Source organism: Physeter macrocephalus, chromosome 7 (genome assembly GCF_002837175.3).
Source record: "Physeter macrocephalus isolate SW-GA chromosome 7, ASM283717v5, whole genome shotgun sequence".
NCBI classification, from domain to species: Eukaryota; Metazoa; Chordata; class Mammalia; order Artiodactyla; family Physeteridae; genus Physeter; species Physeter macrocephalus.
Genome location: NC_041220.1, coordinates 126,539,968 through 126,562,711, shown reverse-complemented (window position 1 = coordinate 126,562,711; position 22,744 = coordinate 126,539,968). Strand labels below are relative to the sequence as shown.

General features: G+C 38.0%; 2 protein-coding genes across 10 annotated transcripts in view; one reads left to right on the top strand and one right to left on the bottom strand.

Annotated features, from left to right (window-relative positions):
* Nucleotides 1–2,153, bottom strand: part of AFG2A (AFG2 AAA ATPase homolog A) — a 337,003-nt gene extending 334,850 nt beyond the window's left edge. For 5 of the 6 annotated variants that reach the window (XR_002891140.3, XM_024119179.3, XM_028492258.2 and 2 more), the window contains exon 1: nucleotides 1,946–2,140. Coding sequence is in view for 5 of the 6 variants with exons in the window: in XM_024119179.3 (XP_023974947.1) it covers nucleotides 1,946–2,090 (145 nt within the window). In the remaining variant the exon portion in view is untranslated. Of the gene's footprint in view, nucleotides 1–1,945 lie in introns of all 6 variants that reach the window. The other variant, XM_024119178.3, reaches the window with a different exon arrangement.
* A 485-nt stretch (nucleotides 2,154–2,638) lies between these two features.
* The window catches only part of NUDT6 (nudix hydrolase 6), a 35,184-nt gene continuing 15,078 nt past the window's right edge, over nucleotides 2,639–22,744 (top strand). Inside the window, exons 1-3 of one of the 4 annotated variants that reach the window (XM_007116146.4) lie at nucleotides 2,639–2,901; nucleotides 7,108–7,311; nucleotides 11,976–12,031. In XM_007116146.4, coding sequence (XP_007116208.1) covers nucleotides 2,664–2,901; nucleotides 7,108–7,311; nucleotides 11,976–12,031 — 498 coding nt within the window. In that variant the 5' untranslated portion in view covers nucleotides 2,639–2,663. Of the gene's footprint in view, nucleotides 3,181–7,107; nucleotides 7,312–8,287; nucleotides 8,463–11,975; nucleotides 12,032–22,744 lie in introns of those variants that run through there. The other 3 variants (XM_055086207.1, XM_028492252.2, XM_028492253.2) reach the window with 3 other exon arrangements.

Sequence of the window (22,744 nt, the reverse complement as noted above, 5' to 3'; positions counted from 1 at the left end):
AAAAAAAAAAAAAAAAAAAAAAAAAGAGAATATGCATTTAGAAGCTTTTATTGCAATTTGACAGAGTAATTTTATATTTGTTGAATCTAATAAAAATTTCCCTTTTTAAACTTATTTTTCCAATAATTTACTTTTATCATATTTTACAACAGTGCTGATCTGTGACGTGCTGTAAATTTTTAAACCTTCCCTATGGAGTTTGAGAAGCATTGATCTAGAAGACAATTAAATCAAGACTCAGAACAATCTAAATTACAAATACAAATCTGAAAATAATAAGGGTAAATGGGAAGGAAACGCTGGGCATTGGATGAACTTGCCAAGAAAGAAGATTTATAGAGAGAAAAAGAGGGTTTAGGACTAAGAAATAAGGAACAGAATTCTACATTTGATGGTTAGGTGGAAGAGGGTGAGCCTGCAAAGGGAACTGATGAGCTACCAACCAAAGGAGGGAGAAAAACTCGGAGATTCTGATGACACATAAATCAAGAAATAAAGTGTTTCAAGAAGATGGAAATGGCTGACAATACCAAAAGCTGCTGAGGGGTCAAGTAAAGTAAGTAATGAAAAACCATCCATTGGATTTAACAACGTGGAGATCATCAGTGACCAGGGCACAGGCAGTTTCCATGGAATAATGAGGTGGATGTCAAATAGGAATAGGCTATGGAGTAAGTGAGAGATGAGGAGGCAGGGACCCCTCCTTTTAAGAAGTCTTGCAGTGGAGGGTGGTGATAAGTATGGAGCTTTTGTTTAAAGATGAAAGAGAAATCGGTAGGTTTAAAAGTCAATGGAAAGGATGCAGCTGAAAACGAGACTGAATATGCCCAACAGAACAAGTTGTCCTCCGATCCCCCAAAAAGCCTGAAAATACTATATTAACTGGAAGATTGTCTTTAGGGTCTGCACTAGACATAAATAAAAATCTTGCCACTAGGTTAATCTGATCCCTTTTCCAAATCTAAAGGCCCGCATACCACAAAAAAAAAAAAAAAAAAAAAAAAGTCAATGGAAAGGATGCAGCTGAAAACGAGACTGAATATGCCCAACAGAACAAGTTGTCCTCCGATCCCCCAAAAAGCCTGAAAATACTATATTAACTGGAAGATTGTCTTTAGGGTCTGCACTAGACATAAATAAAAATCTTGCCACTAGGTTAATCTGATCCCTTTTCCAAATCTACAAAACATCACGCCTGCTAAAAGCTTTACCAACTCAATGCTTTTCACTTAAATCCGTCCTCCCAAGTCAAGGTTGCTGTGATCTAGGTCCATGGCTTTAGAGCCAAATACATCTGGACTCAAAAAAAGCCTCTGCCATTTAGTTAGGGCCTGTATAACCTAGGGAGAAGGGGAGGGGGTAATTGCGTTAACTTTTCTTTCTCTGTAAAATGAGCATAATAATACAGTACCCATCTCCCAAAGCTCTGCGCAGAATGAGATACATACGTGAAATACGCAAGCTCCTGCTAGCACCCGTGCGCACTTAACAGCTGTTTAATTAAATACCAAAACCCGTGTAGTAGGAAAAAAGCCACCTTTCAGTTTTAAAGGCACATTAAGGTCTCTTAGGAAGGACGTACCGTCAGCGGTACTGAACTGGGCTTTCAGTTTTTTAGTACAAGTATACTATTATCGCTAGAGACGAGCGACTTCGCAGTTAAATACGCCGTTCATCTTAAATAAGGCAAAGCCGTTTGTTTCAAGCGCAATTTAGGAATTCAAACCAATTTACAAAAGAGCTTGACTTAGCCACTAAGTCATTTCTGCCCAACTTCTCTAGTGCAGGCGCGGCTTCGAGTGTCTTACATACTTCTGTGCCTCTCGCACACCTCTGCCTCACCCAACTTTTAAAAAACCTTTACACCTCAAGGCAGAATCGCTAGGTTTTCGTCCTCTCAGGCGGCGCCCCCTCGGCCTCGGGTCTCCCTCTCAGAACTCTTTACCCTTTTCTAAGAAGTTGATCACCACCAGAGCCCCGGCCGCCACGGCAGAAGCTGTAGCCCCCGCAGAAAAGGAAGCAGCGGGGGCCGAGGGCGAACCATTCCCGGCGCTTTGGTTCAGCCGTTTTCTGTTCTTCTTGGACGACATGATCGGAAGGCAGCCCGAGAGAAGCAGCGGCAAAGCCGGCTCAACGTGCTCGCTTCGCCGAGAGAAAAACTTCCGGGGCAGAAACCAGCGAGGCTCCGTCCCGCGCCGTAATCCCCTGAGTGGAGCGCAGCAAGAGGGGGAGAACATAGCGTCTTCAGAATCCGCTGTCGTTGAAGAGGTGGAAGACGTTCTGACTTGCGTCAAAGAAGACGGATTAGGTGGACGGAACCCTCATTTAGATTGTAAATTCCTGAAAAACAGGACTTTTTCGTATTTCCGCCTCCTTCCCTATCCCTGAACAAAATGTCTGTTGAATTAAACTGAGGTGGGGGTGGGGGGAACAGGGGAGGAAGAGGGAGTGGTGGGAAAGTTTCTGTCGCTTTTCTTGAGCGGGCAAATTCTTGAGAGGAGCCGGTCGACCGGACTTCGCCGTCTTCTCTACCTAGCGTTGCAGACCCCTGCTCAACTCTGAGAATGGGTGGGTGACACTCTTCTAAAACTTACGGTAGCGCCGTCACTCACTGGCCGCGTGATTTGGGAGCGTCCGCGTGGGCCACGAGGGCCGGCGCGGAGATGCCGCAGCTACCGAGCGGGGACTGCTGGCGCGTGGTGCTGGCGCGGGCCCGCCGCGCAGTGCTCTTTGCAGGGCCCCGCGGGGCCTCGGGCGGCCCGGGTAGCGTTCGGGACGCCCCGTCCGGAGCCGGCGAGCTACGAGGCGAGCTTGACAGATTCGGGGGCGTCTCCGTGCGCCTGGCGCGGCTGGACGCAGTGCACCGCCTGGACCCGGCCGCCTTCCAGAGGGCCTTGCAGGGCAAGTGCGCCTGGTCTGAGGCTCCCCTGCCTTTCTAAGGAAGTAACCGCGGCCCCCACCCCCGAGTCGCGCCTGAGGGAAGGAGAGAGGGCGTGCGTGACCCGCAGCGGTTTTCTGCCTTTCTTTCTTGTGTCCTTGACTGGGAGGTCTCTGAGGCGGTTGGGTGAAATGGTGACGAGCTCAGACTTTGGGATCGGCAGCCCTTGTTTCTGGTCATCTTTCTAGTGTGTGATCTTGGGCAAGTTCTGTAAACCACCGTTTTCTCATCCGTAAAACCAGGTAATGGGAGCTCATGGGATGGCTGAGAGAGAAATTGCATAATGCATATGAAGTGCCTCGCACGGTATCTGCCACGTACTTAACGCTCAGTAAATGTTTGTTGATATTATTACTCTCTCGTTTACTATCACTTACCGACCCTTGGTTTCGCCGGACACTTTGCCCAAGGCAGAACCGTAGCACTTTCTAGTACAGGTGGTGGACAGTGAGTGGGCCAGAGAGGTTCTGAGTGGTCGTATTTGTGCACAAGTTGGGTCAGGAGCTGTGGCGCCGAGAACTAGAGTTTGCTTTTCCTTAGTAACAAGCCTTTTGTGATTCACCGGGGAAATTGGTGAGTGGTTTCAGTCTCCAGTGGGAAAACTCGCCACTCTCTTTGAACCTTGAGTCCAGTGATAAGAAAGATAGCTTGGATGGAGGACCCTTCACTTTGAGAGCCCGTGATTTGGCGGAGCAGCCTGTTTTTCACACTGCCCCTGAGGGTCCTTATAATCAGCTTGAAAGCATAGCATGGAAACTCATCCTCTCACACTAAGAGGAAATTGAAAGTAATCTTTATCCTATGGAGCAATATGGCAAGTGAGCATCTATAGAAATATAACTGAGCTAGTCGTTTTCATCTTCAACCATCCTCAGTTCTAAATTGTTTACCTCTTCACCTTGTTTTCTCTCCTCCTTGGGAACAGCTGCTAACTACAACAGTGTTAACAGTACGAGAATCAAATGTTCATCCTCTAATAGGTGCACGTATGTGTGGGTAGACACAGGTATTTATTATACACACTTGTTACTTGTCAGTGATTAAAGCACTACCTCAGTCAGGAAGGCAAAGTAGAAAGTGGGTTGGATTTGGAGTCACACATCCAGGTTTCAAGTCCCAGGTTCTGCCACATGCTTAACCAGGCATTAGGAAAATCACCACTGAAAATATTTGCCTCTTAGGTTGCTCATGTGAATAATGCCCACTCTAACTACTTTACTGGATAGATGTGGTAATCAAAGATAAATTACATGAAACTAATTTATAAACTCTGAAGTACCATATTTTATATCTTTTTGATAAGTTCTTTTGTACTTACTAAGTGCTAGACACTGTTTTAAGAAATTCAAAAGTATTGATTCATTTAATCCTCATAACCTGTTAGGTAGGTACTATTATTATCCCCATTTCAAAGATGATGGTACTAAGAGACAGATTAACTTCCCCTGGCTCTAGAATTTGTTATTGGCTGCACTATAAGAGCTACTGCTGGGTTTTTTTGTTACTGAGTCAAACAAAAGTGAATGATATTGCCTATAAAAAGAACCTTAAAATAATCTGAGAAGAAAGCCTGGTAGGAAGTCTAAATGTATGCTTTCTTTTCAAGTAAATGGAACTGATTTCCTATAATGTGTTAGCAATAGTTGTTTTGCACCCTTACACGTGAAGTCTATTCTTTTACTGTTCCCGTTATTGATAACTAAAGTTAGATGGATGAAGAGGTAATATGTTGCTAAGTTTCACATATATCTGCATCAGTGGGGAAATAACACTGGTTCTGGTTCTTGCTGTGCCGCTCACTAGCTGTGAGACTTCAGACAAGCCAGTCATTGAATAGGAATTGAGCCCCAGTGCCTAATCTCATGTTAACCTGGAGGATTGCAAATGCACAAAATATTAATTAGGATTACAAAAACAGACAGCAACAGGTGTCATCGGGCAATGCGTAGTAAGTTCTAGTAAATCTACTAGAAAGTAGTCCTTAGGTTCACATTTGGAAAGCACGGGAGGAAAGCTTATTGTCAAAGAGGTGGTATTGTGAGCTCACTTTGAGGGCTGGGTCTGAGCAGAGGAATGAGGGAAAGAGGAGGAAAAAGCATGAAAGTTTATTAGTGAAAAAGAGAAGAAAGGAAGCATTTTAGAAAGGATTCTTAGGCTTTGAGCATTGGAGCCCGAAAAATACCTGTAAGCAAAACTAAGGTGGCTGGTGTAGAAATCAGTTTTGAATATAGGTGTGAAGTTTGAGGCAGCAGCCTTCAGAAGATGTGAGCAGCTGAAGAGCAGAAAAATTCAGTGTTCGCTGAGGTCAGGACTAGGCAGCACCCTTGCATAGTTGTTAGCTGAAGCAGTAGCAGTGGACAGATTCTCCAAGCCAGAGTGTAAAGATAAAAAATAGGAAACAAGTGACTATACTTGGAGAACTTCAGCTTTTTCGTTTGATTGGAATGATTGGGAAGGAGGACACGGGAACTTTCTGGGGTGATAGAAATGTTCTATAATCTTGACTGGAGTGTGGATGGCACAGATGTATGCATAGGTCAAAACTCATCAAATGTTCACTTAAGGTTTGTGCATTTCACTTTATGTAATTCTATGTCAGTTTTTAAAAAGATTTAATCAGAGAAGGATTGATGTGAGAAGGATCTGAAGGGGCGCCACAGCCCCAAATCAAAAGGTCCGTTAAATTAAGGCTCCCACATTGTCTGTCACTGTGTTAGGCACACTGACTTCAAAAAGGTAGAGAAAGATGGTCCTTAACCAGGAGATGCTTACTGCAGAGGCCATAGAAGAGGAGGGAAAGGAATCTAACCATTAAATAATCAAGTCTTTCCCCCTCTATCCACACACACTTTACAGGATTATTGTAAAGATCACGACGGTGGATGGAGAAAGTGATCTGAAAAGTTTTTCTAAAACTGTGGAAGTATTCATTTCTTCACCTATAAATTAGGGGTGATAATACCTGCCTTTCATGTTGTGAGAACTTAATGAAACAGTGTATCTAAAATGTCTGGAATTTAGTAAGGGCCATATAAATGTTAGCATCTTTTTTCCCTGGCTCAATCTCAAGTAATAAAGTAAGAGAATTTAAAGTCAAAGACCGAAAATCTATTTTAATGTTTGTCATGGTATAATTTGTAATAAAGGAAAGTTAGAAACAATCTAAATGTCCAAAAGTAGGAGGTCAGTTAGTTTATGGTATACCTATATGAGGAAAATTACACAGTCATTAAAAATGTGTGTTCATTAAAGAATTTTAATGGCATAGCAAAACGTTTATAATATGTAGTAAAAAATGTTGTAAATTATATATGGTATGTCAATTCCAAAATTATATTCATGCAAAAAATGTCGATTTTAAATTTATCAGTGTTCTAATGTGAAGTTTTGATTTCTTCATTGTACTTTATTTTGAAAATTTTCTAGAACTACTATACATTACTTAACAGTTATATTTTTCACCTTGAAATGTATAAACCAAAAACATATATATGTGTATGTGTATATATATATTATATATATATATATACACATACACATATATATATATATATATATATATGAGAGACAGGACTTGGGCTTTTATTTACTCTTCCTTTAAAAGTCCTGTCTCTCATATATATATATATATGTGTATGTGTATATATATATAATATATATATATATATACACATACACATATATATATATATATGAGAGACAGGACTTTTAAAGGAAGAGTAAATAAAAGCCCATAATAGTCATTTATAAGGATGAAAACCAAGATTGTTAAAAGGAACAACAATGAAACGGTGTTTTATTTAAATCAGTTTATTTGTTCATTCTAATACAATTATTGAGCACCAATTATGTGCCAGATATTGTGTCAGGTGATATATAAAGATCATCACTATATTGACTTTATTTTCAAGGAATTCAGTCTGGTGGAAATATCATATATAATTATAATAAAACGTCATAGTTTACGTGCTGCTGATGTATGTGAACAGTACATTTTGCGATTCCCCCGTGCCGCCCGCCTGCCCCCTGCCCCCAAAGAGAGCTAACTAGTAAGGGAAGTGGAGCTTAAACTTGGCTTCCTGGAGGAGGTGACACCGAGAGATGAGTTTTACTTTATTCCACTCCTCTCACTGGAAAATATTTACAGATGTTTATCTTCTGCGTTTTAGCTGCAGTACAGAAATGGAGATCAGAAGGTAGAGTAGCAGTATGGCTGCACATTCCCATCCTCCAAAGTCGATTTATTGCCCCTGCCGCTTCCCTGGGCTTCTGCTTTCACCACGCGGAATCGGACTCATCCACGCTGACTCTGTGGCTGGGAGAGGGGCCCAGCAGATTACCAGGATATGCTACACATCAAGTGGGAGTTGCAGGTCTGTTTCAAATTAATGTTAATCACAATTAACTTTTTAAAGGTTCACCCAGTTTCTTCTTACAGATGAGCCAGTAGTTGGTTCATGTGGAATGAATAAGTTGATTAAATGATTGTCCTCCTTGGAACTGCAGCTAGTATTGATACTTTAAATAGGTGAAGTTTGCCTTATGAATCAGCAGAGGGCAGCACAGAGAACAAGCAAGTTTAGTTTTCCAAAGGATATGTTTGAACATGTTTTTCATGGATATGTGAACTTCACTACTGAAATAGTAACAATGAATTGGGATCAGGGAATAGATTCATTTCATTATGGTAAAACATATTAGTACTAATTGTGTGATTTAGTAAAATAAAAGATAACTTTTAAGTTGAATTTAAGGCAAAGCGAACCAGTTTTTCAGTGATTTGAACATTACTTCTTAGAGACATTTACATTAAGTCATTGTGCCAAACAGTTGTTTTAAAATAGCATAATTTAAATACAGAATTTTGAAGTCACTGGTTAGCTTCAGAGACAGTCTTGAGAGAGGACTTGCTTTAGGTGAAGACAGGAGTTCTCACATTGTAGAGAGTGCATCAGACTCACCGGGAGGGCTTGTTAAAACAGATTGCTGGGCCCCAGCCCCAAGAGTTTCTAATTCAGTTGGTCTGGGTTGGGGCCTGAGAATTGCTTTTTCTAATAAGTGCTCTGCTGCTACAGCTGCTAGTGTTGATGCTGGTCCTAGGACTACCCTTTGAGAACCAGGGTTAAGAAAACCAGATTTCCAAAAAAACAAAAATAGGAAAGAATCCTTATGATTTACTATGAGTTAAAGCAGTAATATGTATTATTAGTAATTTATTAATAATAGTATTATTTGCCTTTATATAATTTACAAGAGTTTTTAAAGGTAGTTTGCATCTTTGAAGTCTTTTAAAGGAGTTGTTCAAGGATTTCTAATGTTTTCTCTGTCTACGGTCTCCCTCCCCTCTAGCAAGTAGAGGCAATTCAGCAACTTCCCATTCAGCTCTACTTCAAAAGACCACTTGAAAATTTGATGGCAACCTCACACTTCGTGGGAAAGACAGAGATAATTATCAATTCATTGGTATAGACTTTCAAAGCAGAGTTTCCAGAATTGGAAATTGGAATTACCAAGTACAGAATTGGTAATATATGCGTAAAGAGTATCCTATGAAGAACTTGTTTATAACCAAGTACAGTATGGTATATTAGAGTTAAGACATGCCACAGGAGTTCAGGGAATGAGAGGTCGGAAACTTGATGAGAGTCTTGAAGGCCAGCTAGGATTTGAAGTGGCTGTTGGGATCAGGAGGTGGTGTAAGGAATTCTTCTGGGAAGGTACAGAGTTTTTAGGTGAAGAGAAGATAGCTGACACTTGTCGATAAGCTGCAGAAGGTGTAGCTGGTGAAGGGAGTCACAGCCCGCCACCCCAAATTTATACCCTGTCTAAAGCAGGGTATAAATTTCTTCTACCATGAAGAGGAGAACATTCTTGTCACTGGAGCTGGGGAGTTGGCACAGAGATGAATCTGTGCAAACCTTGTGAAAACAGCCATTATATTCTGTTAGTTCCCGGTATAGTTCCTAGTCACTTTTTCACAGTTTACCTTCCTTAGCCCACACCCCTTTTCCTCTTGTCATTTCTGTACAATTTATCCCTCTTTCTTAAAATGGAACATAAGCCCCTGGGTCTAACACTTTGGGGGGATCTTCACTTCTTTCTCTGAAGTTCTCCACCCCTACTCAGGCCACATACAATTATTAACATCAAATAAAATTTATATACTTCTTATCCATTTATCTGTACTTTGTCAGTTCAACTCACAGGTCCCAGACACAGAACCTAAGTGGGTAGGGGAAAAAAATCTCTCCTCTCCTACACTGGAATGGAGTGAGCTATGGCTCTCTTTCTGTTCTTCACGCAGCAAGCTTTTATCTGCCTCAGAGCCTTTAAACCTACTGACTCCTCTTCCTGCAGTGCTCTTCCCCGGGGCCTTGTTTATCGAGCTCTTTAGAGCTGAAATATCTCCTCAGGAAAGCTCCTGACCATACTGCATAAAATAGAGTCCTCCCACCTGCCAGTCCCATCATCCTTTGTCCCTTTATCCTCTGTTTTTCTTTATAGTACTTATCACAGTTTGAAATTATGTCATATACTTAATCGACCCCACAATAATATAAACTCCACGAAGGCAGGTATTTTATCTGTCTTGTTTACCATTATATCCTCAGGCTAAACACAGTGTCTGGCATAAAGTAGGTGCTCAATAAATATTTCTCAAATGAATGGTTGGGTAGATCTAAAGTTGGCAATGTCAGCCCTCTGAAAAGGCAGTTGTAGTGTGGTGAAGGGGCAGTGTCGCACAGTGAGAAGAATACCTGCTTGGGACCCAGACAGGACATCAGTTTTAGGGCTGTGTGAACTTGGGCTCTCAAAATTATACCACTCACAGGATTATTATGAGGACTAGCTGAGATAATACACCTAAGGCACTTAGTGCAGTACCTGACTAATCATAATATAATAATAACCTCTATTTAATCCCTGATCTCTTTGGGTTTATTTAACTTTTATGTTGTGACCAACAGGGGTCGCTCACATTGTGTTTAGCAGTGCTGATTTTGGCTCATGTTTGTAGTGAATTAGGAAAAAGTTCAATTTGAGCAGTCACAAATTATTAAAATTTAAGAATAGGTTTTCCTGGCATTCTATCCCTTGTAAAGTCCAATTAAATTACAGTTTATATTTTCTAATAGAATCCAACATTAAATTATATCTCACTTTGTGGTTTTCCTTCTTGGCTTTGAAATACTAAAATGTAGTGTTTTAATTTCAGAGAACATTGTTCTTCCTTGTGTTGCACGTATCTATTCCCTACTATATTTTACCTTTACATAGTATTTATCACCATCTCATGTTCTGTGTAATTAAGTTTTTATTTATTTGTCACCTCCTCAAACACACACCAGAACATGAACCCCATAACAATGGGGAATTTTGTTTCGTTCACCACTATATCCCTAGCACCTAGAAAAATACCTGACACATAATAGGACCTCAATTAATATGCTATACATAGAACCTGTATGTATTATACATAGGAGCTCGGTTAATATTAAAAGAATGGATGAATAAGTGGAAAATATGTTTTTTAACAGTATCTTCCCACATTATGTAAATACAAATAATTTTAAAATTATAGCATTTAAAGGAACCTAATACAAATCATTAGTGTCATTTGTATTTTTGACCTAGGATTACGCAAAGAGAGGAAAAAAACCTTATTTTTGAGTCCCTAACATCTAGTAAAATGTCTAGTACACTGGGCAATGTATATGATGAATGAATAAATGAAAGCAATGGACTAGAACTTAAATATATTCCAAAGCAATATATTGGTAAGTTATAACATTGTGTACATAACATGGTAAAGAAACTTAAGTGCTTTAAGGAGGAGGTCTTGAACTGAATATTGAGATATTTGAGATTTGGATCATCAGGGAGCACAACCCATATTTATACATAGTGATTCAAGGAATAAAAATGAGAATGGAAAAGTCAATTCATTGATTCAGTAAATCTTTTTAGGCATTTAAAATTGGACACTAATAGATGATCTTATTTGCAAGACAGAAATAGAGACGCAGACATAGAGAACAAACATACAGACACCAAAGGAGGAAGCGGTGGGGGGGGGGATGAATTGGGAGATTGGGACTGACACATATACACTATTGATACTAGCATAAACATAGATAACTAATGAGAACCTACTGTATAACACAGGGAACTCTACTCAGTGCTCTGTGGTGACCTAAATGGGAAGGAAATACAAAAAAGGGGGATATATGTATACGTATAGCTGATTCATTTTGCTTTACAGTAGAAACTAACACAACATTGTAAAGCAACTATACTTCAATAAAACTTAATTTTAGAAAAATAAAATAAAATTGGGGGCTTCCCTGGTGGCGCAGTGGATAAGAATCTGCCTGCCAACGCAGGGGACACGGGTTCGATCCCTGGTCTGGGAAGATCCCACATGCTGTGGACCAACTAAGCTGTGCTCCACAACTACTGAGCTTGTGCTCTGGAGCCAGCAAGCCACAGCTACTGAGCCCATGTGCCACAACTACTGAAGCTTGCGTGCCTAGGGCCCATGCTCTGCAACAAGAGAAGCCACCAGAATGAGAAGCCCATGCACCGCAACAGTAGCCCCTGCTCGCCACAACTAGAGAAAGCCTGCGTGCAGCAATGAAGACCCAACACAGCCATAAATAAATAAATAAAAATAAAAATTAAAAAAATTTTTAAAAATAAAATAAAATTGGACACTATAGTAAATGCTAAAAAAGGATAGAAAGATTAATTTATTTATACTGTCAGGAATAGATGATCTAGAGAAGGAGATGCAAATGATTATCCTGTGAGTTAGCATATGCTAGAACCATCATTGGTACTCTAAGTTGTTAAAAGAACCTAGATAACTGAGCAACTGATTTCTTGCTGGAGAAATTTACAACTCTTCATGAATGAGGTAGTTATTTGAACTAGGCCTTCAGGGATGGGTAGGATTTTGATGACCACAGGTAATAGTGTGGGAGTAGTCTGAGGTGAATGAAATTCATATTTCTCAATTATCTTCCCCCCCCAACAGGAGCTGTATTTGATGAAAATACTAGAAAAATATTGGTTGTACAAGATCGAAATAAAGTAAGTTGTTTCTGCTTTATAAATTGCTTTCTAAATGTTTAGTTCTATCTAGAGAAAAATAAGTAGAAATTTTGATATGCTCAAAGAATTATAGAAAGATATTTTTTTAATTTACTCTGATCAATTTTTTTTATTGACATATGCCTGATTTACAATGTTGTGGTAATTTCTGCTCTATAGCAAAGTGATTCAGTCATATACATATATTCTTTTTTTAAATATTCTTTTCCATTATGGTTTATCATAGGATATTGAGTATAGTTCTCTATGCTATACATTAGGATCTTGTTGTTTATCCCCTGTACCTATAAAAGCTTACATCTGTTAACCCCAACCTCCCATTGCATCTCTCCCCCAACCCTTTTCCCCTTGGCAACCACCAGTCTGTTCTCTATGTTCGTGAGTCTGTTTCTGTTTCGTAGACAGGTTCATTTGTGTCATATTTTAGATTCCACATATAAGTGATATCACATGGTATTTATCTTTCTCTTTCTGACTTACTTAGTATGATAATCTCTAGCTGCATCCATGTTGCTGCAAATGGCATTATTTTGTTCTTTTTTATGGCTGAGTAGTATTCTATTATATATATGTACCACATCTTCTTTATCCATTCATCTGTCAATGGACATTTAGGTTGTTTCCTAGTCTTGGCTGTTGTGAATAGTGGTGCTATGGTATGAGGGAGTGTTCTAATTTCATTGATTTACATGTGGCTGTCCTACTTTGCCAACATCATTTGCTGAAGAGACTGTCTTTTTCCCATTGTATATTCTTGCCTTCTTTATCAAAGATTAATTGACCGTAGGTATGTGGGTTTATTTCTGGGCTCTCTATTCTGTTCCATATTTCTGTTTTTGTGCCAATACCATGCTGTTTTGATGACTATAGCTTTGTAGTATTGTCTGAAGTCTGGCAGGGTTATACCTCCTGCTTTGTTCTTTTTCCTGAGGATTGCATTGGCAATTCTGGGTCTTTTATGGTTCCATATGAATTTTGGGAGTTTTCTGGTTCTGTGTAAAATGTCATGGGTAATTTGATATGGATCGCATTAAATCTGTAGATCGCTTTGGGTAGTATGGCCATTTTAACAATATTAATTCTTCCAATCCAAGAGCATGGGATATCTTAGAAAGATATTTTTAAAGTCATTTCTAAGGAGTTGTTGATCATTTGGATACTTATTTAATCCAAAAAACACTTATCCAGGCCTTAAAAATGTCAGAGTAACCTCAGTATTCCTAAGTATTATTTTATGACTACAAAAAAATTATAAATGGCTGTATTTAATTAGGAAGACAAAATCTGTTTCTAACAGCTGTTAAGATATTATTCCACTCATTCAATATTCATTAATCTCCTACTCTGAGCCAGGTGCTAATAATACAAAGATTAATAAGACAATATCCCTGATGTCCTGTAGCTTACTATCCATTTGGGAAAGTAGTCATATAACAGATTGTTAACAATTAACTTTGCCTTTAAAAAGCCCCTAAAGACTTCTCCTTGGAAGTCACATTTAAACTCGGTCTTGAATGAGTAGGAGATTCGAGGCAAAACAAAAACAAAACAAAACAAAAACCAGGGTGGGGAAGGGAGGCGGGGTAGGAAAACAGACTGAGAAAATTAGAATTGCATATATAAAGGCACAGAGTTCAGAAAGGGGCTGACATGGTGTCTTAGTCCATTCATGCTGCTATAACAAAAATACCATAGAGTGGATAGCTAAAACAACAAAAGATTTTTTCCTTATTTTTATTTTATTTTGGAGTATAGTTGATTAACAATGTTGTGTTAGTTTTAGGTGTACAGCAAAGTGATTCAGTTATACATATACATGTATCTATTCTTTTTCAAATTCTTTTCCCATTTAAGTTATTAAAGAATACTGAGCAGAGTTCCCTGTGCTAAACAGTAGGTCCCTGGTGATTATTTTATATATAGTGGTGTGTATATGTTAATCCAAAACTTCTAATTTATCCCTCCCCACCACGTTTCCCCACCCGGCAATCACAAGTCTGCTTTCAAAGTCTGTGATTCTGTTTCTGTTTTGCAAATAAGTTCATTTGTCTCTCTCTTTTTTTTTTAACATTTCACACATAAGTGACATCATATGATATTGTCTTTGTCTGACTTCATTTAGTATGATAATGTCTAGGTCCATCCATGTTGCTGCAAATGGCATTATTTCATTCTTTCTTTATGGCTGAGTAATAGTCATTGTACGTATATATACTACATCTGCTTTATCTGTTCATCTGTCCTTGGAAGTTTAGGTTGCTTTCATGTCTTGGCTATTGTAAATAGCGTTGCAACGAACACTGGGTTGTATGTATCTTTTCAAATCATGCTTTTCTTTGGATATATGCCCAGGAGTGGATTGCAGGATCATATGGTAATTCTATATTTAGTTTTTTAAGGAACCTCCATACTGTTCTCTATAGTGACCATACCAACTTACATTCCCAGCAACAGTGTAGGAGGGTTCCCTTTTCTCCACACCCTCTCCAGCATTTATTGTTTGTAGACTTCTTGATGATGGCCATTCTGACCGGTGTGAGGCGATACCTCATTGTAGTTTTGATTTGCATTTCTCTAAAAATTAGTGATGTTGATCATCTTTTCATGTGTTTTTTGGCCATCTGTCTTCTTTGGAGAACTATTTAGGTCTTCTGCCCATTTTTTCATTGGGTTGTTTGGGGTTTTTTTGATATTGAGCTGCATGAGCTGTTTGTATATTTTGGAGGTTAATCCCTGGTTGGTAGCTTCATTTGCAAATATTTTCTCCCATTCTGAGTGTTGTCTTTTTGTCTTGCTTATGGTTTCCTTTGCTATGCAAAAGCTTTTAAGTTTAATTATGTCTCATTTACTTATTTTTTATTTTCATTACTCTAGGAGGTGGGTCAGAAAAGATCTTGCTAAGATTTATGTCAAAGAGTGTTCTGCCTATGTTTTCCTCTAAGAGTTTTATAATGTCCAGCCTTACATTTAGGTCTTTAATCCATTTTGAGTTTATTTTTTTCTTTCTCAAGATTGCTTTGGCTCTTCAGGGTCTTTTGTGTTTCATACAAATTGTAAAATTTTTTATTCTAGTTCTGTGAAAAATGCCCTCTATAGCTTGATAGGGATTGCATTGAATCTGTAGATTGCTTTGGGTAGTATAGTCATTTTCACCATATTGATTCTTCCAATCCAAGAACATGGTATGTCTCTCCATTTGTTTGTGTCATCTTCCATTTCTTTCATCAACATATTATAGTTTTCAGAGTACAGGTCTTTTGCCTCCTTAGATTTTTCTTGTTCCCTGAAATAAGCTTGTATCACTATAAACTTCCCTCTTAGAACTGCTTTTGCTGCGTCCCAAAGGTTTTGGATTGTCGTGTTTTCATTGGTAGGTATTTTATTCTTTTTGATGCAATGGTAAATGGGATTGTTTATTTAATTTCTCTTTCTGATCTTTCATTGTTAGTGTATGGGAATGCAAGAGATTTCTGTGTGTTAATTTTGGTAAAGTTCCTTTACCAACTTTACTGAATTCATTGATGAACTCTAGTAGTTTTCTGGTAGCATCTTTAGGATTTCCTATGTATAATCTCATGTCATCTGCAAACAGTGACAGTTCTACTTCTCCAATTTGGATCCCTTTTATATCTTTCTCTTCTCTGATTGCTGTAACTAGGACTTCCAAAATTATGTTGAATAAAAATGGTGAGAGTGTACATCCTTGTCTTGTTCCTGATCTTAGAGGAAATGCTTTCAGCTTTTCACCATTGAGAATGATGTTAGCTGTAGGTTTGTCATATGTAGCCTTTATTATGTTGAGGTAGGTTCCCTCTGTGCCCACTTTCTTGATAGTTTTTATCATAAATCAGTGTTCAATTTTGTCAAAAGCTTTTTGTGCGTCTCTTGAGATGATCATAGGGTTTTTAAATTTTTATTCTTCAGTTTCTTAATGTTGTTTATCACACTGATTGACTTGCGGATATTTAAGAATCCTTGCATCCCTGGGATAAATCCCACTTGATCATGGTGTATGATTCTTTTAATGTATTGTTGGATTTAGTTTGCTAGTATTTGATTGAGGATTTTTTTGTCTATGTTCATCAGTGATATTGGCCTGTAAATTTTTTTTTCTGTGTGTGATATCTTTGTCTGGTTTTGGCCTCATGGACTGAATTTAGGAATGTTCCTTCCTCTGCAATTTTTGGGAAGAGTTTCAGAAGGAGAGGTGTTAACTCTTCTCTAAATGTTTGGTAGAATTCGCCTGTGAAGCCACCTGGTCCTGGACGTTTTGTTTGGTGGGGTTTTTTTAATCACAGCTTCAATTTCAGTATTTGTGATTGGTCTGTTCATATTTTCTATTTCTTCCTGGTTCAGTCTCGGGAGATTGGACCTTCCTCAGAATTTGTCCATTTTATTGGCATATAGTTGCTTTTAGTAGTCTCATATGATCTCATGTATTTCTATGGTGTCCATTGTAACTTCTCCTTTTTTATTTCTAATTTTATTGATTTGAGTTCTCTCCCTTTTTTTCTTTTCTTTTTTTTTTTTTTTTTTTTTTTTTTTGTGGTACGTGGGCCTCTCACTGTTGTGGCCTCTCCCGTTGCAGAGCATGGGCTCCGGATGTGCAGGCCCAGCGGCCATGGCTCACGGGCCCAGCCGCTCCACGGCATGTGGGATCTTCCCGGACCGGGCCACGAACCCATGTCCCCTGCATCGGCAGGCGGACTCTCAACCACTGTGCCACCAGGGAAGCCCCTCCCTTTTTTTCTTGATGAGTCTGGCAAAAGATTTATCAGTTTTGTTTATCTTTTCACAGAACCATCTTTTAGTTTTGATCTTTGCTGTTGTTTTCTTCATCTCTGTTTCATTTATTTCAGCTCTGATCCTTATGGTTTCTTTCCTTCAACTAACTTGGGGTTTTGTTTGCTCGTCTTTCTCTAGTTGTTTTAGGTATAAGGTTAGGGTGTATATTTGAGATTTTTCTTGTTTCTTGAGATAAGCTTGTATCACTATAAACTTCCCTCTTAGAACTGCTTTTGCTGCGTCCCACAGGTTTTGGATCATTGTGTTTTCACTGTAATTTGTCTCTAGGTATTTTTTTATTTCCTCTTAGAATTCTTCAGTGGTCCATTGGCTGTTTAGTCGCATATTGTTTAGTCTCCACATGTTTGTGTTTTTTACAGTTTTTTTTCTTGTATGTGATTTCTAATCTCAAAACATTGTGGTTGGAAGAGGTGCTTGATATAATTTCAGTTTTCATAAATTTACCGAGGCTTGATTTGTGGCCCAAGGTGTGCTGCTTTCAGATGGAAAGCTCTGTAAATATCAATTAAGTCTAATGTGGTCTAATGTGTTATTTAAGGTCTGTGTTTCCTTATTGATTTTCTGTCTGGATGATCTGTCCGTTGATGAAAGTGGGTTGTTAAAGTCCCCCACTATTGTGCTGCTGTCAATTTCTCCTTTTATGGCTGTTAACATTTGCCTCATATACTGAGTTCCTCTCTGTTGGGTGCATATGTATTTACAATTGTTATATTTTCTTATACTGATCCCTTGATCCTTATGTAGTATCCTTCTTTGTCTCTTATAACAGTCTTTAAAGTCTGTTTTGTCTGATTTGAGTATTGTTGCTCCAGCTTTCTTTTGATTTCCATTTGCATGGAATACCTTTTTCCATCCCCTCACTTTGCTCTGTATGAGTCCCTAGATCTGAAATGTGTCTCTTGTAGACTGCGTATGTATGGGTCTTGTTTTTGTATCTATTCAGCCAGTCTCCATCTTTTGGTTGGGCCATTTAATCCATTTACATTTAAGGTAATTATCGATATGTATGTTCTTATTGTCATTTTGTTAGTTGTTTTGGGTTTGTTTTTGTAGGTTTTTTTTTTCTTCCCTTCCTCTTTTGTTCTCTTGTGATTTGATGACTATCTTTTCTGTTGTGTTTGGATTGCTTTTTCTTTTTTGTGTGTGTATCTGTTGCAGATTTTCGGTTTGCAGTTCCCATGAGGTTTTGATATAGAAGGCCATATATATATGAGATTGTTTTAAGTTGCTTAATTAATTTCCAAACCATTTCCAATATCCTCCATTTGTACTCTGCTTTGCTCACAATTTCTGGTTTTCCTATCATATTTGTGTGTAGATGATTTCCAACCTTAACTGTATGTTTGCCTTTACCAGGGAGCTTTCTCATTCATAATTTTCTAGTTTCTAGTTGTGACCTTTTCTTTTCTGCCTAGAGAAGTTCCTTTACCATTTATTGTAAAGCTAGTTTGGTGGTGCTGAATTCTCTTAGCTTTTGCTTGTCTGTAAAGGTTTTGTTTTCTCCATCGAATCTGAGTGAGAGCCTTACTGGATACAGTATTCTTTGTTCTAGGTTTTTCCCTTTCATCTCTTTAAATATATTGTGCCACTTCCTTCTTGCCTGAATAGTTACTGCTGAAAACTCAGCTGTTAACCTTATGGGGATTCCCTTGTATTTTATTTGATGCTTTCCTCCTTCACAGCTCCCTCTCTGGGGCTCAGGTCCCATTGGATTCCTTTCTCTCTCTTTTTTTTTCCTTTATTCTTTTGTCTTACTTGGTTATGTAGACGTTTTCTTGCCCGTTCTGCCAGCATTCACTAGATGTTCTGTGTGAATCATTCCACTTGTCAATGTGTTTTTGATGTATTTGTGGGAGGAGGTAAACCTCTAATAGTTTTGTGTGGAATCTTTAGGGTTTTCTATATGGAGTATCATGTCATCTGCATATAAATACAATTTTGCCTCTTCCCTTCTGGTTTGGATACTTTATTTCTTGTCTCATTGCTGTGGCTAGGACTGCCAATACTATGTTGAATAGAAATGGTGAGAGTGGGCATCCTTATCTTGTTCCAGAATTTAGTGGGATGGCTTTCAGCTTTTCACCATTGAGTATTATGTTGGCTCTGGGTTTGTCTTAAATGGCTTTTATTACAGATATATTTTCCCTCTATACCCACTTTGATGAGAGTTTTTATCATGAATGGATGTTGAATGTTGTTGAATGCTTTTTCTGCATCTGTTGAGATGACCATGTGGTTTTCGTCTTTCCTTTTGTTGATGTGGTGTATCACGTTGATTGATTTGCATGTGTTGGACCATTCTTGCAACCCTGGAATTAATCCAACTTGGTCATGGTGTTTGATCTTTGTATCGTTGGATTCAGTTTTCTAGTATTTTTTTGAGGATTTTTGCATCTATGTTCATCAAAGATGTTGGCCTGTAATTTTCTTTTTTTGTAGTGTCTTTGTCTGGTTTTGGTATTACGGTGATGGTCGCTTCATAGAATGAATTTGAGAGTGTTCCCTCCTCAGTTTTTTGGAATAGTTTGAGAAGGATAGGTATAAGTTCTTCTTTCTGTGTTTCGTAGAATCCCCCAGCGAAGCCGTCCAGTCCTGGGTTATTGTTTGCAGTTTTTTAAATTATAGGTTCTATTTCACATCTAGAGGTTGGTCTGTTCAAGTTATCTATTTCTTCTTGACTCAGTTTTGGCAGTCTGTATGTTTCTAAAATTTGTCTGTTTCTTCTAGGTTGTTCAATTTGTTGGCATATAACTGTTCATAGGATTCTCAGGATTTTTTTTTTCTTATTTCTGGTGGTATCAGTTGTTATTTCTTCTCTTTCATTTCTTAATTTGTTTGTTTGGGTCCTCTCTCTTTTTTTCTTCATGAACCTGCCTAGAGGTTTGTCAGTTTTGTTTATCTTTTCAAAAAATGCAGCTCTTGCCTTTATTGATCTTTTCTCTTGTTTTTTTGGATCTCTCTTCTATTTCCTCTCTGATCTTTATTATTTCTTTCCTTCTGCTGACTTTGGATTTTGTGCATTCTTCTTTTTCTAAAATTCTTTCAGTTGGTAGGTTAGGTTGTTTGAGATTTTTCTTGTTTCTTTTTTAGAAGTCCCATATCGCTATGAACTTCCCTCATAGAACTGCTTTTGCTGCATCCTATAGATTTTGTAAGGTTGTGTTTTTATTTTCAACTGTCTCAGGGTATTTTCTGATTTCCTCTTTGATTTCATTGTTGACCCATTGGTTTTTTAGTAGCATATTGTTTAGTCTCCATGTGTTCATTCTTTTCCCAATTTTCTTTCTGTGGTTAATTTCTAGTTTCATGTAGTCAGAAAAGATGCTTGAGGTAAATTCTATCCTCTTAAATTTGTTGAGTCTTGTTTTGTGTCCTAGTATGTGTTTTATCCTAGAGAATGTTCCATGTGCACTTGAAAAGAATGTTTAATTTGGTTTTTTTGGATGTAGTGTCTTGTAAACATCAATTAAGTCCAACTGATCTATTGTGTCATTTAGAACCTCTGTTGCTTTATTGATTTTCTGTCTGTAATATCTGTCTGTTGATATCAGTGGGGTGTTAAAGTCTCCTACCATTATTGTATTTCTGTCAGTTTCTCCCTTTATGTCTGTTATGTATTTGTTTTATATATTTAAGTGCTCTTTTATTGGGTGCATATATGTTACAGTGTAATATCAGGTTTTTTGTATTGATCCCTTTCATCATTATAAAGTGTCCATCTTTGTCTTTCTTTGTAGACTTTTTTTAAAAGTCTGTTTTGTCTGATATGAGTATTGCTACCCCTGCTTTCTGGTTTCCATTTACATGAAATATCTTTTTCCATCCCCTCACTTTCAACCTGTGTGCGTATTTCACCCTAATGTGAGTGTCTTGTCCACAGCATATTATAGGTTTTTTGGTTTTTTTTTTTAATCCAGTCTGTCACTCTGTGTCTTCTGATCAGAGCATTTAGTCCATTGACACATAAAGTAATTATTGATAGGTATGTACTTGTTGCCATTTAAAACCTTGTTTTCCAGTTGTTTTTGTAGCTCTTTTTTGGCTCATTTCTTCTTTTTGTTTTTCCTTTTGTGATTTGATGGTTTTCTTTTTTAGTTTGCTTGAGTTTCTTTCTTTTTAGTTTTTTTGAATCTATTGTATATTTTTGATTTGTGGCTACCCTGCTTTACAAGTATGTTGACCCGTAACTGTACCTACTTTAAATTGATAGTCATGCAAGTTCAAACACATTCTAAAAGATTTACATTTTTATACTCCCCTCCCCCACTTTTTGTGATTTTGATATCCTGTTTTGCATCTTCATGCTTACCCTTTTACTGTTTGTTGTAATTATAATCACTTTTACAATTTTTTATTGTTTTTTAAATCTGTGTGCTTGCTTATTTTAAGTAATTTTCAACCCTTTCATATATTTGCCTATCCTATTGTGTTTTTCTTTTTTCTATAGGTTCTTGCTTCTTTTCTATTTAGAGAAGACCTTTCAGTATTTCCTTTAGGGTAGGTTTAGTATTGCTGAATTCTTTTAGTTTTTGCTTGTCTGAGAAATTCTTTCTCTCTCCTAAATGATAATCTTGCTGGGTAGAGTATCCTAGGTTGCAGATTTTTCCCTTTCAGGTCTTTGAATATATCATGTCACTCCCTTCTGGCCTGCAGAGTTTCTGCAGAGAAATCAGCTGATAGCCTTATGGGGTTCCCTTGTAACTGACTCTTTGTTTTTCTCCTGCTGCCTTTAGAATCCTCGCTTTAACTTTTGCCATTTTAATTATGATATGTCTTTGTGTGTGTTCATGTTGTTTGGGACCCTCTGTGTTTCCTGTACCTGGATATATGTTTCCTTCTTAAGGTTTGGAAAGTTTTCAGCCATAATTTCTTCAAATACATTTTTGATACCCTTTTTTCTCTTCTCTCCTTCTGTGCATAGGTTGGCACACTTTACATATCCCATAGATCTTGTATGTTGCTTTCATTTTTTTTTCATTTGTCTTTGTCTGCTGTTCTGAGTGGGTGATTGCCATTATTCTGTCTTCTAGATCATTTTTTCCTTCTGTGTCATTTAGTCTGCTATTCATTGCTTCTAGATTGGTTTTTATGTCAGTATTTGAATTGTCTGTTTGATAGGTTCATTTTTATAGTTTATAGTTCCTTGTTACAGTGATCTGAATTTTATTAATAATCTTTTTTATTTTATTAATAAACTTTTATTATTTATTTTTATTTTATTAATAACCTTAGTAAATTTTATTTTATTAATAATCTGAATTTTATTAATCTTTTTTTAACTTTATTTTTGGCTGCATTGGGTCTTTGTTGCTGCGTGTGGGCTTTTTTTGTGGTGAGCAGGGGCTACTCTTCATTGCAGCGTGTGGGCTTCTCATTGTGGTGGCTTCTCTTGTTGCAGAGCATGGGCTCTAGGCACGTGGGCTTCAGCAGTTGTGTCACGTGGGCTCAGTAGTTGTGGCCCATGGGCTTAATTGCTCCACAGCATGTAGGATCTTCCCAGACCAGGGATAAAACCCGTTTTCCTTGCATTAGCAGGCAGATTCTTAACCACTGTGCCACCAGGGAAGTCCCAATAATCTTTCTTAAATCAGCATTTTTATTACCTCATTTTTGGACTCAGGGTCTATTAGACTGGTGAGGTCTGTTTCATTATTCTTTCAGGAGATTTCTCTTGTTCTTTTAATTGGGGGTAGTTCCTCTGTTTTTTAACTTTCTCTGTCTCCATGAATTTAGGAGAAACCATTATCTATTTTGGTCTTGAAGGGGTGTTTCCCTGTGTAGACTGTGTGAGTCTGTTATTTTTGGTGCAAGGGCTTGTTTTGGTATAGATGCCAGCCACTTCTTTCTTCAGAGTGTGCTGGCTGTTATCCCATTGATAGGGGTTGT